At 36.0% G+C, this 24,101-nt stretch overlaps 1 protein-coding gene across 1 annotated transcript in view; it reads right to left on the bottom strand.

Annotated features, from left to right (window-relative positions):
* Window positions 1-24,101, bottom strand: part of LOC138187333 (fibrillin-2) — a 222,284-nt gene that overhangs the window by 8,899 nt on the left and 189,284 nt on the right. The window contains exons 19-20 of the mRNA XM_069128003.1: window positions 22,805-22,879; window positions 21,927-22,113 (exon numbers count right to left, since the gene is read on the bottom strand). Of these exons, the coding sequence (XP_068984104.1) occupies window positions 21,927-22,113; window positions 22,805-22,879 (262 nt within the window). The remainder of the gene's footprint in view (window positions 1-21,926; window positions 22,114-22,804; window positions 22,880-24,101) is intronic.

The raw sequence follows: 24,101 nt of genomic DNA, 5'->3' as shown, positions 1-24,101 counted from the left end.
TGGTAACATAACTTTTGTATAATATCCGATGGGTTTGATTCCAAAATTTTTTAGCTGGATTTAAATGTTTTTTAGAACGTTGCCATTGATGCTAGTATGCGAATCCTGCGTAACAGGTTTTCAAAAAGCTGGTGTACATGAATATCGGAGGAAAGATATAAAGTACTATGTATGTAGATCGTACTGCAATTGAAAAATGATTGGTTGCCTGTGATAAACTAAATGTATCTATGTGTTGTAGAATACATTTATCTGTTCTATTTTTCTGTCAAAAAGTACAATGTTGTAAAAGTACTCCGGTGACTATTTTTCGAGTCGTTACATTTTTGTATTGCATGTACAAAATTAATTTATACTGTTCACTATAATATTGAACAAAATGTTTCTGTTCTTGATATATTTAGAAACTTAATTTTTTTAATCTTGTTTATAAAGATAATCATTTCTATCAATCTTTTATTCAGTACGATTATGTTAACATTATGTATTAATAAATTATATTAATATAGTGTACTATGTAAATACATTAGAATAAATATAACTTGAAATATATTACGACAATGTATAAAAGATACTTCATTTTACAGCATTTTGAAAAATACAAATTTTTTTACCAAAAATACACACGTACCCATATATTTGTTAACATAAGAGATAGAAATTCTTCGTCTTACAATTAGTACATGTAAATATATGTTGGGTTCACATTATGATTAGGGTTAGGGGCGTGTAACGAATCTTCATTTGGATTAAACATTGTTGTTATGCAATAGAGAAGATATTTACTAGTACAAGTGTGGATATTGCAGAATTGACAAGTAACCGCGGTGATTAGACACTAATGACAATGGTCTTAGGTTCGATAACGAATCCGCGGTCAACGGGATAACAAATGTACTTTCTTCCAAAGTCTAAGTCAGACTCGATTTACTTGTCTACGGTACAAGTATAATATTACTAAACTAGCGCTTTGTTAAAACGTAAAAATATTCACCGAGCGTAAAGACGCTATGTAACTCGCTATTGAGACCTCACGAGAGACAATGACTTTCCGTCACGATGATGCTGCAGAGGAAAACTATGATGGGGTGTGTCTAAAGACACGAGAACATCGAATTCGTCGAGAAAAGCCTTCGTTCGGAAAGTGAGGAAAATTGACGTTGCTGTTAATTGGTCAATCTCCATGTTGGTGGTTAGAGAAGGATGCTAGCCGCCCTCGAGGGAAGGTTGCTAGTGGGAAGCGTCGCTCGTGAAAAAATAGATTTCTCCTATCTTCCCGTAGTTGGGACAAAGAATGTTTGTCCGTTTGAAGGACTTTAGTTAACTAAATCTTAAGATTTGTGACGGGTCCTCAGGCTAGCTGAACATGTACTGTGGAGATGCGTCGACACCTGGTAATGATCTTACCCGAAGAATAGGGTCTGCGTGTGGCGAGCCACGGGACAGAAACCGTTGGAATGTTTACTGTCGAGCGCTGCTACAACTATTTCTTTTTAAGGAGAGCTATACTATTACTCCATACCTTTGTTAGACAAAACGTTCATCCCTTGACCGCGGCTACGTTCGGCGACTGGTTGTCTCCTCGAGCCCAAGCTCACTATCACAAATCTCGAACAAATACAATCGGATTGAATGACGACAATTGCTTAATTACGGCTATGGTAGTATCTAGATTAAAGTGTTAAGGGGTTTTCTCAAAATTCCAAAGGGAAGGCTTCGGTGTCCTTTCATATCCGACATATATATATATATGCATATATTCTTAATATTATCTATTAATATTTCATGAACAACCACGAATTTACCATGCGACGAGATTATTGTCATAAATAACAGTCTAACTATCTGAATGACTTAATTAAAATGGTAACAGGTGCAAGAACCTTTCCTCCATCCAATTCCTACATTTTAGTTCCACTTCATCTTCTCAAGTAGATATTTAAATTGTATGTTTATGATATTATGAAGAAGAATATTCAAAAGACAAATTAACTAAACTTGCTTGTTAAAAGATATTAAATCCATTAAATCTAAATATGTAACTAAACAAACCGTCCTTAAAGACTTACTTTTAGTGAAAACACGAATTGGATGAACACATAGACAATAAAATCACCCCATATCACCAAAATCAATGAAAACTGCATTAAGTTATATCAAACTATATTATACCAAATTATATTACATTTCCAAAGGTTATAGAATCAGACTGCTCTCAAATATAAAATCATCTTCTTCGCAAAAAGTTCTCAAGCCAAATATATAATAATTCCAATAATATTAACAAAATATATAATAATATACACAGAGGGAAACATCATAAAGAGAGAAAGAAACCATTATAAAGCCTTCTTTTTAAGTCCAGACAAATTATTTTGCATCAATTCAGACTTCTTCTCTGCCATGTTTAACAGATCCTGTACTTGCTGCACCTCGACAGACGACAAAGTCGAATCTAGATCCGGCAAAATAGCGTCGGTAAGGCTCAAAGATGCTAATTCGCCTATATCGGTGTTGTCGCGATCGGATAGCACTCGTTTCAATTTTTTGATATACTTCTTCAATCCGACCTGCATCGCTATGCCAGCCTTGGAGTCACGACGAGGCAGTTTTAAGCCATCGGGACCACTTTCTTTCAATTCCGGCCGATTCGCCTCGGTTCTTCCCGGTTTTTCATCCCTCGAAGGCTTCCTCTCGCCCATCGGGGACTTGCTCGACCTGATTTGCATCGATCGAGCGCCAATCACATTATCATGCAAACCGGTGTTCAGCCTCGAGCCCGTCGTTCTTTGTTGCGAGCTCTTCGACATGGAGGACAGCTTACCGGCATTCAAAAGGTTGCTTTTAGCAGTGCTCGTTGATCCGAAATTTCTGATCGCGCTGAAAGCTTTTCTTCTATTAACGTCGCTTGTCTTCTCCTCGTTCTTACTTCGAAACGAATCGATCGTGTTTTTCCTCCCGCACGCGTTCAATTTCGCCGAACTCAAATCCACATTCGTTTGCTGATTCTCTTGATGTTTTTTAACGTCCTTTTTGAACATTCTAATATTCTCGTTTTCTTTGTTCGATACTTCCTTTCGTTTCTCGTTATTTTTAAACTTGCTTAAATCGTCGATGTTTCCACGAAGCACTTGCTGGAGAAACGTGTCAGTAGAAAGTTCCAATTTCGGTGGTTGTTTCGCCGATACAGGGCCGACAGTATGCGAGCCTTGTTTCCTGTCGCTTAGAACTTTCCCAAGTTTCTCCGGCTGTTCGTGTTTCGCCGACGACTTTCTCGAACACTCTTTAATGCTCTCGTCGTTCGTCGTCTTCTTCGACCTAGTCTGCGCTAACCTTGGCTCTCCGGGAGGCTGCTGCGTGATCTCCGCCAAGGAGTCGATCGTTTCGATCACCTGACCACTTGGCGAGTTCCGCTCGGACAAATTCTTCGCTGGCGAACGCTGTTTATCAGCGGCGTTCGTTGCTGGACAATTCTGATTCGAAACGTGGTCCAAAGAATCGTTTTTCCTACGAGACAAATCAATCGTGGAACTTGTGGGAAAATCTGGCCTTGGTAACTCTTCGGTTTCGCTTTTGATTACTTCCAACTTGCCGATTTGGTTACTCAACTTAGCGTCGTCGAGCTTCAATCCGTCTTTGTCAGATCTATCAAAATTCCTATTCAACGGAGGTAAATCCGTGGACATTTGATCGACGTAGTCTAAACTCTGACGATCAGACTGTTTGCTGGTTTTCTGTTTACTCAGGAAGCTGGATTTCTTTAACATCGAGCTTCTCCACGATGCTTCGAACATCTTCGATGACGTTTTGCCAGAGTTTCCGTACTTTTGGTTAAAGGATATCCGCGGGTTTCCTGTCAACCAAGGCAGAATTTGAGGTTTCTCCGAAGTACACCGCCTGGAGGCAACGGAAGAGTCGCGAGATTGTCCGGAATGGTCATCGCGAGCTTTGCTGGATTCGCTGCGGATGCTTTCCGTGTCGATGGAGCTGATCGTCATACAATTCGTCGATTCTCTTTCAACTCCATCGATGGATGACGGAGCTTGTCGTTTGTCTTCGCATTTCTGCGAGCCTGAGAGCGTGTCTCGTTTCGAGTTCACCGAATCCGTGCTCGAATTGTTCTTTGAGAATTTCGTCGCGTTCTTCTTGCCTGAAGATCGTTGTAACATGGATCTTCTCGACGTCGTTGAATCGGCACCCGCGCTGGATGGTCTTGGTTTAAGAGGTCTTAAGTTTCTTTTCGTTATCGAGTCTATAATTTACGTGAAAAAGCGGCAGTTACTTAAAATATTTTTTTTTAATCTTCATTCACATTTTTATGTAAATGATTATTTTTCTTTTTAGTACTTTTAGCCTTTTTCTATGGGTTCTTAAAGAATTTGTTAGAATCGTTATTAGAGATTGATGTTATGCATTATTGAAGAAAATAGTACACCTGAATTTAGATGAAATATGATGCAAATTGCGAGAGTTTAATTATTAAAAAAGCTTTTCTTACTACTGTTACAAAACATTTAAGACCTTCGATACTAACAAACTTTTAAATTGATACAATCAATTTGTAGAATTAAACGAGTTCCGCTGAATATAAAGCAAGAAACGGTAACAAAAAGGAACGAAAAACGGTTCATTTCGCAGAAAAACTAAACTGTAATTAACGACAAGTTCTCCGACTATTTTATTTCGATAAAAGTATAAACGGAACGTCACTAAATACTCCAGCATCCTTTTTCATTCGATTTATCTCTTTTCATATTCTCACGAAAACCATCCCAACAACGTTACACAACGTAGTTTCTCGTACAACATACCTTGTCTCCTCTGCATCGAACCCATAACAGTATCATCATAAAACGAAATCCTGGCCGATCTTTCACCTTGACCAGCAGCATTAACCACATCCACATGTTTCGTTTCCGTTTCCCTCTCAACAGTTTCCGGCTTCTGCGTCCCCTTTATCAAAAAGTGATCCAACGGATGGAGGTACTCTGTCTCCTTTTTGCTCATCCCCTTCGTGGCATCGTAATATTCCTCGATAAAGTCAAACAGACTATGATGGTACCGATCGTTCAATCTGATAGCAACCGTCGAATCATTATTATTTAAATGAATAGAATTCAACACGACGTCTCCAGGAGGCTGATAATCGTCGTACTGTTTCCTCAAAGCAGCCTCTACCAGTTGGAATCGATATGCGTCGTAATCAAACGCAGATATGTCGACGATTGGTAATTCGGAATTTGTGGCGACGAACGACGAAGATTCTTTCAGGACCATGTCGTTCTGTTTCGTCGTTGATTCCGCTTTTCCTCGTGCTTCCTGCACATTTGCCCGAGTTTTAGCGTTCCAATATTCCGTCCTCACGTTGTCACCACTCGCCTGCAAAATGGGTGTCGAGATCGTCTTCCGAGCCGATTCCAAATGGAAATCCGCGCTCGAGCTCGAGGCTGAGTCGAACGTCGAGACTGGATAATGCGTCGTCACCACGCGATCTCGACTTTGTTCCACTTTGTGCACGTTACATTGCCGAGTCTGCCAGGTCTTCGTGGTGAGTTTCATCGAGCTATCCTGCTGCCACACGGTGTAGGCATTGGATATTCCGACAGTGTGCGCAAACGAACGTACGACGAAGCAGGGGTGCAAGAAACGAAAGCAGAGGATTTTTGATTGGGTTACGTGTTAGGTCGCGTGTTGTGTGGTGTATACTGGTATAAGGAATTGCTATGGTATATCGTTTCACAGACAAGGTTAAGGGAAAAGGTGTTTGGGGATAATTCGTTTAGGGACTGTTTGGGAAATATTCGGAGATGCCTTCGTTCCTACGGTGGGTTCCTTGGAAATCTTTCGTCTTTGATGTAATTAGGGGCTTTATGCTTCAAAAGTTGGCAAAAAAAGTTTTTCTTTGTTTAATTTTGTTCTATTTCATACGTAAGTCCTTTACTTTTTGAACACCATGTTCTAATTGTTACATAGCAAAGGAGTATAAAAGAGTCAATTTGGAGAAATGCGTCTGTACTATCTTTTTGATGTCCCTTGAATTCCTCATTTACAAAGAAAAATACGGAGATATTTCTTAAATGTATGATTACATTTTAAAACTACAAGTCCGATCTTTCGCATCATAATTTAACTTTGTCAATCTCTACATTTTTTACCTCCATTTTTTATCATACATTTATCTCTACATTTGAAATTATTCTCTTACTTTTCTTTATAATTGGATCACCCGCGCGATTAAATTACTTTGTCAAATGCACTCACGCAAAGTACGTTCAATGGCAAATGGAAACAGTATGAAATTCCAAGGAAACACCGAACGTACGCAGGTACTGGATTGAATTCTGGCAAGCCTAACCAAAGTGCACGTACTAGAGAATGTTGAACGCGAAGGATGAGTGGTACAGCCAAGAGCACGGTCAGCGTCAAAGCGAAAATAGTCTCGACAACGAACGGTGGTATCGATTGCAAGGTTAGAACAAGCTTTCCGGGCGCCACGACGTTCAACATAACGGTGCCTTTCTTCGGTGCCTGCTCGATTTCCGGCAGCTGTGCTTCCTCGAGTCTCGTGCCTCATGTTAGAATCTCGATCAGATGGAAGCTCGACCGATCGATGTCGTTCGCAGCCCGCACACTGTCCTCGAAAACGCTTTCCATAATTGAACGATCGCCGATGCCCCGGATTCCGCTCGTCACTTTTTTTCTTCGTTTGTCTTTCACCGCTAGAATATCCGAGTGATTGTGAGTGGCGCTCCACGATAGACAAAATTTTAAGTAATTTTTCGTCGCTTAGTGGCGAGTAAAATTGGACGCAATTCGATTCATATAACAGATAATGGATAAAAATAAGAAATAAAAGTTTATTTGGTGAATAAACACCCAGTCGAATAAGAACTTATCCGAATAAGAAATTTGTTCGTGTATGGGGTAATGGAACCTATGGAAATTAGAAGTGCTAGTTTCTAATAGAAATTGATGTTTTAATGGAAGAATTTCTTTTCTGGTCTAACCGGACATTAAAACGCTCTATTCTACGTATAAATCCAGGAATAATCTGTGGAATATGTGCGATTTTTCCACGAAATATATTTCAAATGGAAATTTTATTCTCTCATGGAAATGACGAACATGTATACTTAAATAATTGAACAATAATATTTTCAATGTATGTAAACGATACTCGATGCGAATTTCTCAAATAAACTTTAAAGATATTCTTATTTTCTTAATTTTTTAACATATTCCACTGATTCGTTTTAAATCATCCGAACATATATAATCTGCTATAAAGTTATATTTATATAATATCAATTTTCTAGATACTAAATTCTTCAATGTAAGATCACTTAATCGTTACGTATTCCAGGAAGTGAAAATTTTATTTCCGCGGGGGAATATATCGCTGAGAACGTGTTGCTCGAAAAATAGGGTGATACGTGGAAGCAGATTCTGTTCGTCTCGATGGTTTGATTCGATATCGACCGGCTCGACTGCTGTTTCTTTTTCTTCGGATTTTAATATTGGCCACGTTTGTCGTTTCACGTCCTTTCGTGTTTACTGTCGCGGCGATATTCATGTTGCGGGACCCCGGGGAAAGATTGGAAAATACTTCCAGATCCTTTGTTTCAGTCGTACAAGCTACTGAGATAGTTTTACGTGGTGGTTGTTTAATATTATTTTAAGTAATTTAAATCCTGAATACGTTGCAGCCTTTTAATGTTCTCTTTTCTATAATGAAATATGGTACATATAAATATCACTACAACAAGTATAGTTTTTGTTCAGTTTGTACAAATATTAAAATAGCGTGTTACGTCTTTCTTTGTTTTCCATATGATAGGTCGTACAAAATAAAAGTGAATATTTCAAATTGATTAATTAATTTTCTAAATCCACCGTCTTCCGACATAAGTAGGTCGATAGGTCTTTTTGTGGAGAATATCGAGATAGATCGACTAGTCTATTACAAATTACATAACTCCGTTTAAGAAAACGTATGTCACCCTCTACATCGCCTTCTATTAGGTTGTCCGAAAAGTGTCTTTCTTTTACAGACCCGTCTTTTACAACGATGCATCTTTATACAAACATGAAACCTAATCTGTCGAACGTTGTGATCTTTATTTTGATAGAACAAAATCGATCATACGTAATCCGATAAAGTAATATAAAACGGAAAATGTTGTGTATCCATTATTTCCTTATAAAACGAAAGAAACTTTTCGGACGACCTAATACATCTCTACATATCTACAAAATACTATACAAATTGCACTGGGTTATGTTCCCCTCGAAACTATTTAATTCTTGTCTGAAATCATTTTCATACTGCAGCCAGTTTAGCAGAAATTTGCATTTAGAGATTAAATTTCGATATATCATACAATAAATGGAAAAGCGCTCTATTCAATGCTAAAAAGTAATTGAAAAATTATCCCATTTAAATCGAGTCTAAACAACGAAATGGCAAATTTCCTAGAGTGTAAAATAATTCGATAAACATCGAATGGTAATTAACGTCCGGCATAATGAAACTGCAATAAAATGAACAGAGAAGAACAACGAAATAGCCGAATACCGTGGAAGCAATACAAGGTAGTGGAGACACGTTCCCTTTACCAGTTGTCTGTTATTGTTTATTGTATTGATTAAATGCTCAATTGTGATACGATAAGCGGCCTAAATGCTCCTTGGTAATTTACCATTCACTTCCGTGGATCACCAAGGCAACCTCCGATGGAAAATAATAGACGCTCGTTGGCCGAACAATTTAAATTATTACCATTACGCGATGTGTTTAAACGAAAATGCGCCGCCATCCACCACGGCCCGAGTTTAATTATTGAAATTCGCGCTTGACAAAATTCGATGAACAAAACGCAATTTGTATAAAACCGGTATAATGTTTTGCGTAAATGGCCGGCCATAACTGATTTAATGGCAACCAGCTTGAGTTACTCCATTTACAATGTAATCGTTTTAAGTTTGAACAAGCGCGGGCGCAGCAACCGTGATCGAAGTACTATCGATGCTTTCATAAATTTTCTCGGCCACATGGAAAATCCGTTTAATCCGTCATGATCGTTTCGTAAGCATAGATGATCGTTTCGTAAGCGCAGGTGATCGTGGCACGGTCGCATATTCCTTTTTCCTTTGGAATATTCATAAATTTTCTTATTATACGTGGGTATACGCTCTTTGTATGCAGAACGTGTCATATACGTCGCACGATTTCGTGTTACGTTCTAAACTTAGCTAGCGATAGGAAATATTTACGAGATTTAAAAGGAGTCAATGAACACGAATTTTCAACGTTTTTTGATTCTCAGATAAGATGCTTTCTATTGAAAGAAAGTGATGTTTCATTAATACTATTGATTTTGGTTATTGGTGTAGTCATTCTCGTCATTACTATACTGTGGATATCTATGCAACTTTACCTGCAATTATCTTTTACGAGGTAATTAAAAGTAATGAAAGGAATTCCCATTATGAATTAACGAACACACACATTTTCTTGTTAGTAACATTCGTATAAATGATGTGCAGGTTCGCTCGATTTCAACGAGACTCTGTTATATTGAAGTGCAACACGTAATCTACAACTGGCGACCAACGACTCCCAATAGAGTGATTTACCTACCTCAACCGCTTTAAATTACTTGTAAACTGTGTGTTGTATGAAAAAACATTTCAAATAAAAACTGTATAATATCAAGGGATGCGTAAAGTATAGTAATTAGATTTTTACTACTTTGCACATGTAAGGGTTACTCCGAATTTTTCAAGTGGAATATGCAACGTTTCACGCTGCAATTCGAAAGAATAACGAACGCTGACGATGAGTAAACAGATTTTATAACAACGATTCAAAGTGTAACAAAGATTCAAGAATTAGTAATAAGAAGTAAAGAAGAAGTATACCATGAATCTTTTACTAATTATATTATATTAATTACGTCGAAAATACATTATATTATAGATTCACATTCAGAAAAATGATCTTCAATTATACAGGGTGGTTGGTAACTGGTGGTACAAGCGGAAAGGGGGTGATTCTACGCGAAAAAAGAAGTCGAAAATACAGAATAAAAATTTTTTTTTTTTCAAATTTTTCCATCGAGACAACGATCTACAGTGAGATCCGTTATAACGAGACGTGATAAAGTGCACGCGTACCGAGCGAAAATTCAAAGTCGATTTTCTCGAAAACAAAGCCTCAAACGACAAATTTTTATTCTATATTTTCGACTTCTTTTTTCGCGTAGAATCAGCCCCGTTTCGCTTGTACCATCAATTACCAACCACCCTGTATAAGAATTATTTTAACCCTCCTGTTGAAAAAATTATTTGAACCACACCAATTTATTATTTCAATTAATTATATAAAATTCTTACAACTTCTCTCGAATTTGTTTCACGTTCGTACAAATAGTCTTGTCCAATAGGATACGAATATTTTCAATTATAAAACTGCAATACCGAGTCGGTCGAATTATAGGTCCCATTGTGTCAGCACGATCGATCGTACAGTTCAATCCGTTTTTCTGAATCCTCGGAAAAGTGAAACGATTCGGGCATAATACGATAAAGCAGTCAGTCAATAAGACAAAAAATGAAAAAGAGAGAAATATCATGGAACGATGTATATACACGCGTTGTTCGTAGTTGTGTTACGATAGACGGCACCGGACTACGGTGAAATTGCTTTCTGAAGAAGTTCACGAAACGACCGGAGCTCGGATAGTTAAGCGCAGAATCTGTAAACTTTTCACGGCTGATTACTCCGATGTTGCCAAGCCATTGAAGTAATGAAGTTTAAATCCCTGATAACGCTGAAACTCGCCGGGGATTGATACGGCCTTTCATCCCTCGCAACACGTCCTTTATTTCATTCTATTTTCTCCCTATTTGCGTTTTTCCCCTTTCTCTTCGTTTCTTTTCTTCTTCCCCTTAGCTCCAGTTTTAATTATTATTTTAATTAGTCTTGAGTGCAGTGTCAATTACAAAGTTATTAGTAGATTGCGGATATTTATGCACTTAAGGGAAATTTCAAAATGCAAAGATGTATAGAGAGCCGGCAATGTGCAAAGTAAATATCAATGAAGTTTAATCGAACTGATACTACTTTCATATATTTAAGTTTTATTTATCGATATGCAATCGAAATTGACATTTACATCTTTGTGCAAATAATATTTTGTTAACGAAACTTCATTGATATCTGTTTCCACTAGTTGTCTATTTATTTTTGTCCCCGATTATACGTAAAATAGCCAAAGTACAGCACTCGTCATAATATTTAACAGGTAAGTAAAAAATTCTAACAAAATCCTATTCTTTTAATTTTGTTCCTAGAAACATGAATTTGCATAAATATGTGCAATCTAGACATTATTAGCGATGGTTTGAGAGAATATGTACTGGCTCACGATATATCTCTATGATCGATATATCGTGGACGAGGCGAATCGATATATTTACAGTGACGAATTTGTCTAACGGATAGAGGAGAAAAAAAGTTGTTGTAATATGCGTGGAGACGGGTAAAATGTTTAGATTGTGCCATGATCGATGTTTGCACAACGATGAAACTCGATTTCGCGTAACTTGCCTACACAATAAATGGAATGGATAGATTTGATTTATGGTTTTATATTTGTTTTATATTATAGAATTTTAATTTTTCGAAGGAAATGTAAATATATTTTAGGATTTATTGGTTAGGATTTATTTAGAATTTCATTGGCTTTTATATAGTCTCAATTTTTATCTAGATAATAACGAAAATTATAATTATAATTAGATTGTGCGTAAATTACAATTATAGCTAAATATTCGTGAGACATTAAAAGGTGTCAAAATGTACAGAAAGCATGTAATATGCAGAGATATGTAAAGTATTGAAAGTAAAGGATTCAATTTCAATTTTATTTCTTTACTTATAATCTAGTTTTTATAATTAAATCGTTTAGAGGATACATCTGGTAATAATTTTCTTGATTCCCGTTAAAAGCTACTATAATTGTCTATTTTAATTATTAACAAATGCATATCATAACATCATACAACGAAACGAATACCTGTTAATTGTGAAATATCTTGTTTGCACAATTTTCATGGCAAGCGTCACTGAATTCCAAAAGATTGATCTATCAAACTGGCATATTACTAGGGTGTCAAAACACTAACAAATGTAAGTGGGGTTGATAGTCCGGGTTAAATGAAATATAAATCTACTTAACAGAGAACAATTTATCACAACTTATTTTCGATCTTGTTGCCACAACTCGACACGTGTATCGTTTGATTTGCCGAAACGATTGACACAGCTCTATGAAACGTTTATTGAACTCGGTTTGCAGAATAAAATCTTCGTATAATCTTTCGAATCATGTACGACTCTCGCGTATCGCGTAAATGGTAAAGACGTCGCGGATCGACGTTAATTTAGCAGTTTCATTAAAAGAGACACTGCCGTCCGAACGACCGTCGACTCTGCATAAACTCGGACGAAATAGTCCCGTAACGAGGTTAAGGATTATCCAAGCTACGTCGCCTGTTTCTCGTTTATTCGTCGTTCATTTTGCTTGCCCAGCCTCGGCGATTTCGCGGAATACACGTTGGTCGCGTCCTCCGTGAGAGCGGAAATAAAATTTCGGGGATTTTAATCACCGGTCGACCCAGCCACTCCTCGCCACGTCTCCTTCCAAGATCGTGTTCGCTTGCTTTTATGTTCTTTGCCTAACTTAATCCCCTGCTTGCCAATGTTTGTAACGAAATTGTCAAGTTGGAATATGTGAAATCCGTACAAAACCATATATCGAAGGTTGTGAGTTTTTTTTATTTTTGTGACTTGTTAATCTGTAAAATTGTATTTATCGAATGTCTTTATGGTAAACACAAAATAATAAACATAGAATTCAGAGGCTTAAGCATAGTATTAAACATTATAACACACTTGAGGACTACGCTTTTTCATAAGCGTAGTAACGAGGAAAACATGAAAATCAAGTTATTTTTGAAAATATACCCCTGTATTTTTTTTTATTCATGATATGCTAGCATTTGTTGAAATGAATACAACGACCTACCACTGGGTATAGAACTTTTTTCCTTTTGATAGTCTGTCAATGTATTATATAAATTTATCTACTTAAAAATGACAGAAATCATCAACTTTTGCCATGTAGATAATGAAATGCCAAATTTGACGACATTATTAGAAGCAGTAATTGAAAAGAAAAGACAGGAATTCATCAGTAGGTGCCGTCTTGTAATGGTACAATGTTATCTTTCGCAATAATATTGTTCGATAGAACTCATTTCGTACAAAGAAACGAAATTCTATTCAAATATGGTTAAAAAATTATAGAACTTAGAAAAATTTATTTTAACTTTTACATGCACTGGAAGATAAATATATGATCGTAAATGTTAATCGTTCTATGGTTAAAAAAGATGAAAGCATAATGAACAAAGAAATAAATTTAACCGATCTGATGTATTTTTTATCTATCATTCATTCTCTCTTTAAATTTTTAAAGGTGATAAATGAAGAAAGTCCACAGTTTAAGTGACCACTTTTGACATTTTTGAAAAAAATTTAAGAAATACGAAGAATAATAACTAAACTGCAATTTTTGTGCAAATTTATACTTTAATGAATACAAGTAAAAGACTAGAATCTAGATAAAGATTTATTTCATCTGCTGACATTTATTTTTATACGCATTTTTGCATTTTTAAACGTCGCATGAACATATACAAATTCGAAGACTAATAATCACATTTAAAATATTATTCTGACGGCTGGAAACTTAAAGGCAACGCCGGTGAACAAATATCTCGGGCTATTAATGTACACTTGATACTTGAAGTTCCCCAACTCGATAAATCCTTTCAAGGGGGTCGAATCAAGGACTATGAACAATTGCGTTTAGCGAAGCTTTAAATGAATCGCATTCCTTCAATTCGTCTACCGTTTCGTTGCTCATTGCCATTCACGAGCAATTTAAACAATTTAAATAATTCAAGTTGCCGGCATTATTCAAATAAAATTAAATAATGGATGGAATTAAGTTTTACTGTCGCGTACCACCAGGGAAATTCCCGGCTCTAAGCGAACGGCCTGATTTTCAGAATCTCCCGTTAGAACCTCATCTACCATCGAGTTCGTCATTTTTGGATCGAAAATTTCCACTGGGATTGAAAAAGAAACTCAGCTTTCATTGCTAATATACGAAGGTAAATCAAAGAAAGAAACGTTTATCCTTATTTGAAATACAAATTTTTTCAAAATTTCACAAAAATTAGAAACATTCCGATATTTATTATTTTATATTATGCTTTTTTATATTTTTTACTGGAATTTATTTATTTCGTTATTTATGAAAATGGAATGTTTATGGAGAGAACGTGTTGTGTATCTGGCAAATTTTCCTTTCGTTCTTCCAAAATTTCATTCTTCGTTTCTCTAAAATTCTAACATACAACCTGTCAGAATTCCGTTCCACAGTCCTTCGAAATTCCATTTCAGCTACCTTCAAAATTTCATCCTACTAGTCCTCTCAATCCTTCTCCATACGTGCTGTATCGCTGCTGGATTTCTACGAAATACTATTTCAACAGTCTGTCCTCTTACGGATTTCCGAAGTCCATTTGGTGTTTAGCGTTATTCCTATCCAAATATATTCTATCACACGATTTTATTACTTTTTATCTTATTATTAAATTGCAATGGAAGGATGGTCTTTTTTATTTCGAAGTAATAGGTACTAATCGATAAGATTGGTAACGTTTAAGCCACTTAATTTCATACATCTCTATTCTCTTTCGATAATAAAATGGAATGTAGAATTTTTAGTTATAACGATAATCATCCAATTTACCCATCCTCAGGCACATATTATATATAATATATTCCGACAAAGTAAATGCAGGCTTAAATAACTCTCAAGCATAAAATGAGAAATCGCAACACTGAAGCTATTTATTCTTCGTCCCTATCTATTCCCTTCCAGTTCAACTAAGATGGTATTTCCTAATTACCTACTATAGTATAATATAATAGATATACTCAACAATACATGCTCTTTAAATAATTTCGAAGGACAAGAAAAAAGAAAAACAAAAACCTAAGAACCGTTTAAGCTACTTAGGTTCATTTTTCATTATTCTTTGCCACTTCCTTAAAAATGATACATTTATTATTTTTATTTACGATCATTACTCACTTTTATATTAATACAATATAATATAATACAAAGTAATACAATATATACAGGGTGGTTGGTAACTGGTGGTACAAGCGGAAAGGGGGTGATTCTATGCGTAAAAGGAAGTCGAAAATATAGAATAAAAATTTTTTTTTTAATTTTTCCATCGAGACAACGATCTACAATGAGATCTGTTATAACGAGACGTGATAAAGTGCACGCGTACCGAGCGAAAATTCAAAGTCGATTTTCTCGAAAACAAAGCCTCAAACGAAAAATTTTTATTCTATATTTCCGACTTCTTTTTTCGCGTAGAATCACCCCCTTTCCGCTTGTACCACCATTTACCAACCACCCTGTATATACATGTTATAACAGTAAAAGTTACATGTATGTATTAAATAACAAAACATGAAAGAGAAACAATAAACACAAAACAACAGAAAAATATAAGAAGTATAACAGCACGAAATCGCAACACAAAAGCCATTTAACTTTTACTCTAGCTATTCTCTTCTGCTTCACCTAAAACGGTATCTGCTAATTATCTAACAAACCCATTGAGAACCTCATATCAAGCATCTGAAACGACACGAACTACCCCATATCCCTTCAAACGAAGAATCCGCTAAACGCTTGCTGCTAATTCGTCAACCATGAAACTACACGATCCGATTTCGCTTCGTATTTGCTCGCCCGTGGGCTACTTGCGATGTGTCGTGTTTCCGCTAGCAATTTCGGCGAAACCTCCGCGGGACCAATTTAACACCGCCCTGTGTGCCCGAGTGCGCTCGTTAATTCGTAATTACCGTACGAATTACAGTCACTTGGGACGCCATCGCGACGCCAGACGGAAGCTGCGAAGCGAGGGCAGACAAGAGGGCGAGATAAGAGATAGGTAACGTCGATTTTCGCGACCATGCCTTTTTATCGAAATTTAATCTGTATACCGCGATGGCAACGACACCAGGTCGATCGCGTCTGATTGTATATTCATATAGGGTTGGGTGAAAAACATGCCTTCGGGGGCAGCGGTAACGAGAAACGCGACGTAATCTGTCGCTTCGAGGCGAAGTCGACGCGACCACACCGCGATGTGCCGTGAAAAATTATGGGAGCCGGGGTATTCGGTTGACGTGACTGAAAAATCTCGGGTATATCAAGGGGGACTTTTATTTTTAATAACGCTTGCATACGTTTCTTTGAATTGTGAGTGAAATTTTACGACGGAACGTTGTAATCGTTAGAGTTACTATTATTTCTTCTTTTAATCAATTACTTATAGTCGCATTAAGCACGGTAATTGGTGATCGAATGATTTAGTTGGAAGTATACGTATGACGTGTTGGATTTGTAATTGTTTGGAAAAGATTGATTTGCTTGAAATATTTTAGCAGTTGTAATGTTTAATTAATATTCTTTAAGAAAGTGTAGGTTGAATTTTTAAATAAATTCCAAGATCCAACTTCAATACCCAAAATTCCAAAAGTCGCGTCACCCAGAGCTCGGTTCTTCTTACGTAGGCTCTTCACTCTTAGAGAATCTTTGTTTTTTGATCGAGGATCGTGGAACGTGCGAATCGGCGAAAAATCAGCGTTGAAAGGGGCGGCAAAGCGGAAATGGGGCCACGAAAGTGGCCACGATACGCGCGAAACCATCGGCGCGGGTTCGCGCGTATCGTAGCAGCCAAGTGCAGTCAGCGAACCACTCGATGCACAATGGTTTCGCACTCTTTCATTTCGCAGCCGACTACCCATGTTTTTGTATATATACATATACACGTATACATGCGAGTGTTGTTCAACGTTTTCCGTCAGATTTTCGCGTCGAAAAATAGAATGTTACCGCGGTGGGGTAAAGGGGTAGATCGTTCGCGGAAAGCACTCCGTTTCTATTGCCAAATAGACGTCGTTGCGATGCATTTTTTTCTGTTGCCTCTGAAGAAACACAAACGTTCTCTTGCGCTTTTATGTCGAGAGTTAAGATCATTTGCATGGATGTTCGTGATACCAGTGTGGATTTTAGGTATGATAGTAAACGAGGAACAGCGTTTTGAATAGTTCCAAATGCTTTAACGTTACAACTACTGACGTTTAAAGTTTAAGGTACCAGGAAAATCAAAGTGAAAGGCAAGTTAGTCCCATAAACATTCGGATAGTAACAAAATTTTACTTGTGAAATGTTGTTGTGAAATGTGTGTGACTTGTGAAATGTTATTTCTTGTGATCTTTTCATCACGGAGGAGTAAAAGAGATTTGATTGCTTTTGAGGAAACACATCTTGCATTTATTTAAAATGTTCATGAGTGGAAGATTAAAAAATACTTGTTGTAAAATTACAAAGTTCTGACTTGTCTATAAAAAGCGTATTCATTATATCAGATACTATAAAAATATTACACTATTAATACTAATAAATTAAACTATTATTTACAGTATCATTTCAACGGCAGTCATATCTTCTTCAATAGATAAATTGTCATAAAATATTTATTAAATATTGCTTTCAATGCGACAAACGAAATCCATTAAAATTAAACTTCTCATTATTTACCTTTGGAAACGATTGTTCAGAGCAAGGTAAGAAGAATTATGAAAACAAGTTGAAAACACAGGCTAAAAAGAAGAAAGAGATCGCTTTAGCTAGAACAGAGAAATCTCGCGAGGGAGAATTATTTTTTAATTCCGCCTGAGAGTATCGTGATACTAAATAAAAGAACGGCTTGTCTGCGGCCGAGCGGGAAACATTTTCCCGGAAATTGTGCCGTAAGTAAAAATCAAGACCATGAAATAACGCAGCGATAAGTCAAAGTAATCTGGAAATGGAAATCAGTCGTAAATCAATTTTTACTGAAACAGTTCCACGTTCTTGTGAATCATACAGATTCGTACTATTATTTCACCTAAATATTGTAAAATTATTTTGCTGAACTGAGAAATACATTACACAATAATTAAATATGTATATAATAATATATATAATACTCCAACATTTTTAGTTAATTTTTAATTTCACTGATCGATGTAAAAGCTTCTTTATTTATCGAAACAGCTTTAATTTTATTCTGCGCTTGATAGCTACGGAATTTAATTGAATTAAGACTTTAAATTACAATTAAGTATACTCCCTTAATTACTACAGACTTGGACAAATAAAATAACCAAAATAACTAAAAGTAGGTAAAACAAATAAACAAAAGCATTCTAATAAATAAGACATACATATCCACGAACAGATAAAGAATGCTTCAAAAATATCTATGAAAAATAATTCCAGGAAGCTGAGAAAGAAATATCGTGACATGGAATACACGAGAAAGCGAGGGAATCGATAGAAACAGGGGAAACACTTGCCGGAGATGGATGATTTTTCGAAGATCGTGGATCGAAAGGAAGTCCCAAGAGCTCGCTGCGACTATCTGCATTTTCAGCCTCGAACTAGGCTAAGATGGCGGGGTGAGTGGAGGAAGTGGAATGAGAGAAAGGTCGAAGCTGGACAGAACCGATGATTCCCTGAAAATTCTTTAAAAACAGAGGAAAGTAATTTCTTCCCAAGTTGCTTTAATCTCAACGAAATCAGAACTGGAATTGTATTAAATGCAGTGATAATGAAGGAAGAGGGAAAGAAGAAAGGCAAGAAAAGAAGGAAGAACTGATATCATTCGTCGTAGGATGCGAAATATTTGAACTGAAAAAATGTCGAAATTGTTGGCGCATCGAATCCTCGGGATACAGTGAGAGATACTGGATTTAAAATTCTAATGAGACTATTACTTTGTGTCCTGTATTCCCCTGGGAACATGTTTTCAGCTAAAAAAGGGTTATATCGTTGTGTCTGTATAAGTACTGTGTGAAAGCTTGTTTTATATTCAGATACATTTTTATGAACGTTTAGTTTTTATAACGATGCTATGAACGAATTTTGATGGTAGCAACAAGTCGATATAACAAAAGTTTTTGGAATCATAGGAGAAGAGGTAATTATTTACCGAAAAGTTAAAAAGTAAGAGATTATTTGTTGAATAGAATCAACTAATTGTCTTGAATTTTATGCTAAGACTTTCATGAAAACGTGAAATATATTTTTGTTTGTTGAAACCAGAATAAAATAAAAATTCGAAGACCAGACTAGGATAGATGTTATAAACGTAGAAACTTGGAAGTTTTAAAATAATTATGAGAAGATCAAATGTGACAAGTAAGACAAACATAGTATGTATATACATATACAATTTCGAATATTATTTACGTTGTTCAAATCCATATCATACTTTCACATAATATAATACGTTTCAAATTATATTCCTTTATTTTAATTCTAACTGATTTACATATCTCCTAATAAGTTTTTGAATTTCCTAATTCGAACGCTGTTAAAATAAATTGTCAAATTTGATTTGACATTTGATTTTTGTTTGTATTATCTATAGTATTATTTATTTTTTGGAAACTTTTTATTATTTATATGTTTTATTATTTTGTTCTTAATCTCTGATAAAATTAATCTCTGTGCAATTCTATTTTCTGAACATTTATTTTAACATCTTAGCCTGTGTTTCTTTTCGATGGATGTAAAAAACGTGACATTTTTCCTACGTAAACTACAATTGGTCTCATAGGACCAGTTAGTAGCAGTTACCACTTTGTTGTGCACAAGTCGCAAATGATACTAATTTTTCCGCGATCGTGCATAGGACGACCGCAAATGGGGTCGTTACGTCCCCTGCTTTGTTTTAGCCAGCGCATTGAAATATTTCTGCGACAACAGTTAGAAAAAGTCCCTGTAAAAGTTAATTCCCGTTTTTTCCTCGTGGTCTAATTCTCGTAAAAAATGCAATAAAAAAAGAAATGTTTAAATCAGTCGATCGAGTGGATTTTTTGGCATTTTCCCAGTGGAGCACGACATTTGTGAGAAAACATTACACACATCCATCCATTTAACTGGATGCAATGGATTAGTTCGTTTTCCGCGAAATATTCGTACGTGGAACGAAGTTAATGTTTGCAATACAGTTTCAACAGAATTCTCTGCAACTTGAATAAAATGGAAATTCTGACCGCGATTACGAAGATTGTTCGCAGGTATTATAAATACTGTTTTATTTCAAATTTATGAACGAGTTGATGAATAGGAATAAAAGATAGAATGATAGAATCAAGTATTATATGGTGTTGGAATTTTGTGTGACTTCGTACATTTGTAAGTTAATTATTCTTGCCCGGCATGTTGATAAAGCCACTCTGCAAATAGGTTCATTACATAGCATTAAGTTGTCTAAAGTAATAAAAGGAAGTTTTAATGTAGGTGTGTATTTAACTTAATATCTTCTAGAAATAGAACAAGGTGTATAAGCTCTAATCATTTTCTTGAGAATTAAATCACGATATTGCTTTATATATTGTTAGAATTTAATCTTAAAGTTATGATAAATAATCTGTGGAAGACACAATGTTTATGTTGAAATAATATTAGATGATATTTATTAAACAGAATTACAGGACCAAATGTATTTAAAATACAGAGTGGTTGGTAACTGGTGGTACAAGCGAAAAGGGGGTGATTCTACGCGAAAGAAGAAGTCGAAAATATAGAATAAAAATTTTTTTTTAAATTTTTTTTTTTAATTTTTCGATCGAGACAACGATCTACAGTGAGATCCGTTATAACGTACCGCACGCGTACCGAGCGAAAATTTAAAGTCGATTTTCTCGAAAACAAAGCCTCAAATGAAAAATTTTTATTCTATATTTTCGACTTCTTTTTTCGCGTAGAATCACCTCCTTTCCGCTTGTACCACCAGTTACCAACCACCCTGTATAAGTGAGTGATATGGTGTAATTAATAAAGTGTGCAGGTAAAGAATTTATGGATTGTTGACAGTTGGCCAGTTACTCTCAGACTGACTGTACGTAGTGACCCATGGTCCCTTAAAAGATTTTGAAGCTCATTCTCTATACAGTAGTGAGTATGACCTGTGTAAGTGTCCTGTTCAAATGCCTGTGTAGGTGTCTGTATAAGATTATTTGTGTTTATGTGTGTAATATATTTGTATTCCAACATATATCATAGTGAATTTATGTAAGATTCTTACGATTATTAATTTCTATTTAAGACAATGAAACACGTCAAGAGCATTTGTATTTAAAAATATGCAATATTTATTTCATAAAACGATGGTACAATGACCAATTATATAATTAGGCCTTATAACACGTATATAATTAGGCCTTATAATCACGTTCGATTCCATTGAAAAAGTCTGAGATCAAATAGGTGGAAAACTCCGAGAGGTCTGTACGAAATCCGAATCTGTATTTCGGTAATTATCAAAATCACGTAAAATTAACGCACTCAATGCGGCTTCGATACATCTATCGAGGAAGAGCAAGCTCGATGTCGATGATGTCATACATATTTTTTAAATATTTTTCAACAGTTTATTTTAGACATTTTTAACAGTATATTTTAGACATTTTTTTAAGTAAATGTAGGAAAAAATCTTTTTTTTTCCAATATTCTTCGTGAAAGAAAAAAATAGTAAAGATTTTCCCGCATTGAACGTAAATAATATGAGCTTTAATATTGTAAACTTGGAAATCGCATGAAACTGTGTGCAATCGGAACCCAAAGATCTAATAGAACAACAAGGGGAGAGTAATACTAGAAAGGACAGAAGCGTGTAGAAACGTGCAGAAACATGCAGAAACTTACAGTCTCCGAGGGGATACGAGGCAGGTAGTTGGGCTTGACCTTGGTTCTCGTGAATGGGATGAACTTCGTGATAAGCCGCCCTCGCTTCCTGATAAGCGTCCTGTCTCTGTCCTCGATAGTTCTGAACAGCGTACGCCCCGGAGAAGATTCTTGTATACCTCAGATAGCATCCGCTCGGTATCTGCCACTGAAAATGCGGCTCGTGATTTTCTTCTCCCTCTATTTTCTCCTTTGAGGCTCGTTCAGACATGGCCAGTAACTTAGTTAAGCGAGACAAGTAAGTAACTCACTACTAAAGGTTTAGAATTTAGGGCCTTTAAACATCGTTTACATTAGGCAACTTTTGATTGAACGATTTAACCGATCGACTTTAAATTGTTCAAATTCACTCGTGTAAACACAGTGTCAACCAAATTGAAACGACTTTTACTCTAGGGAGATGAGATGTTGGCATACTACCTGCAAGCTGAAACGGCACTGGGGAAAGAGGAGTCGTTCGCTCGTACTAACCGACGGACAAAACAGTGACGCCCCTATTCAGACACATTGTTATTATTGGCTGAATCGGGCGATTTCCCTTTCCCCTGTGTCATTTCAGCTTGTGGATAGTGTGCCAACATCTCATATCTTCATCGTAGTCGTCCAATTAGAAATAATTCATTCTTCTGGTTTTGATCGAGCGACCTGGTCATCTCAGCTATAGATGCCTAAAAACCATTTAGATATATCCAGCAATTTATTTTTACCGATTTATCTGACCGCTATCTTAAAATTTTAGTACTGAATTTCTTACTTGTCATTTGACTAAACTGCTGGCCATGTCTGAACGGGTCTTTAGAACGAAAATTATTCTAGAGGAAGAAATCGCGTACACTCACCCCATAAGCGGTGGATGGTATCGGCTGGGGTGGTCTTCCGGGACACATCAGCATCCTTCTTCTGTAGTACCGTGGCTAAATAGCAAAACAAGTGTAAGCACCGGTTTCAGATTGGATTCTGCTGGTTGCACGGCGTTCAACCGCTGCTTTGATTTAAACGCCCGCTATCTTAACACTCGGAGCTGGGCATCACTTTGATTTAGATCGAGAACATCAGATAAGAGCACGCGAGAACAAATTGTCGACGTTTAATGGTGATGATGATGATCGAGTTCGAGGTTGAATAACGATTTGCTGTGAACTATAGCTGCGATTGCTGTCAAAATTTGATGGCCAAGGTGTATATAAGTTGGACAAGTTATATATCTTCCTTCGTTTAAGATGAAAGGAAATGTTGGAGGAAGAAGATGAATAATCGAAGCAGGACTACATTTCCACGACCATACTAGTTTTATAAGTGCAATGATGTATATGCATTTTGCAGTTGCGTTATTTTTTTAAAATGGAAACTCACGTTCCTTTTTGCATAGATCGAATTATCTTCTCAGCCTACGCAAATGTTATCAAAGTGAAATAATTGAATACTGATTAGTTTAAAAGATATTTTAATTTCGATTTTGTAGAACTCGTCGTATGAACGAAAAGGAAAACACATAACAATGCGACATAATTTATAAAATTATTAATCGGACTTGGTTTAAGATCTTTGAAGCAAAAGTGTTATTCTTGTGTACAAATTTAGTTGAAATAGACCTACACTTTAGTTAGAAGAATTTGATAGCTTCTTCGTGTGATAGTAGATCATTGAATCACTTTTTGGATCAAAGGTCAGAACTGGTTCTCTGAATACTTTCAAATATATTTAGAAAATCTTGATAGAAATGAAAAATGTTTGACTATTAAATATAATCATTTCAATAATTATTTATTATCGATATTGCATCATACATGTCCAACAATTATTGGAACATTAATCAAAGTCTACGACAATCAGCAACAATTATATAATTTAGACGCGTTATTAAATTAAATACAGGTTATTTGTCCCAACTTGTACGTAGCATTCGATCTAAATCACGCGAATAATATCCAGTTGCGAGTGTTACTGAAACGTGATCTCAATAATCAAGTGATCATTAATATTGGTTTTAAGTGGTCGTGCAACAGTAATTATATGTATGCAGCTTGAGGAGCAAGCACGTATTTAGAATTTAAGCATTATAATACGTTAATCGTATCTAGATTTGTTAAGCCAACTAGTTTAAAAGAAGGAAAAAAATATGTAAACCTAAATAAG

The sequence above is a fragment of the Bombus flavifrons genome, chromosome 2 (genome assembly GCF_040668555.2).
Source record: "Bombus flavifrons isolate JBK064 chromosome 2, iyBomFlav1_principal, whole genome shotgun sequence".
NCBI classification, from domain to species: Eukaryota; Metazoa; Arthropoda; class Insecta; order Hymenoptera; family Apidae; genus Bombus; species Bombus flavifrons.
The sequence above is the reverse complement of the archived record's forward strand: the minus strand, read 5'-3'. Positions and strand labels throughout refer to the sequence as shown.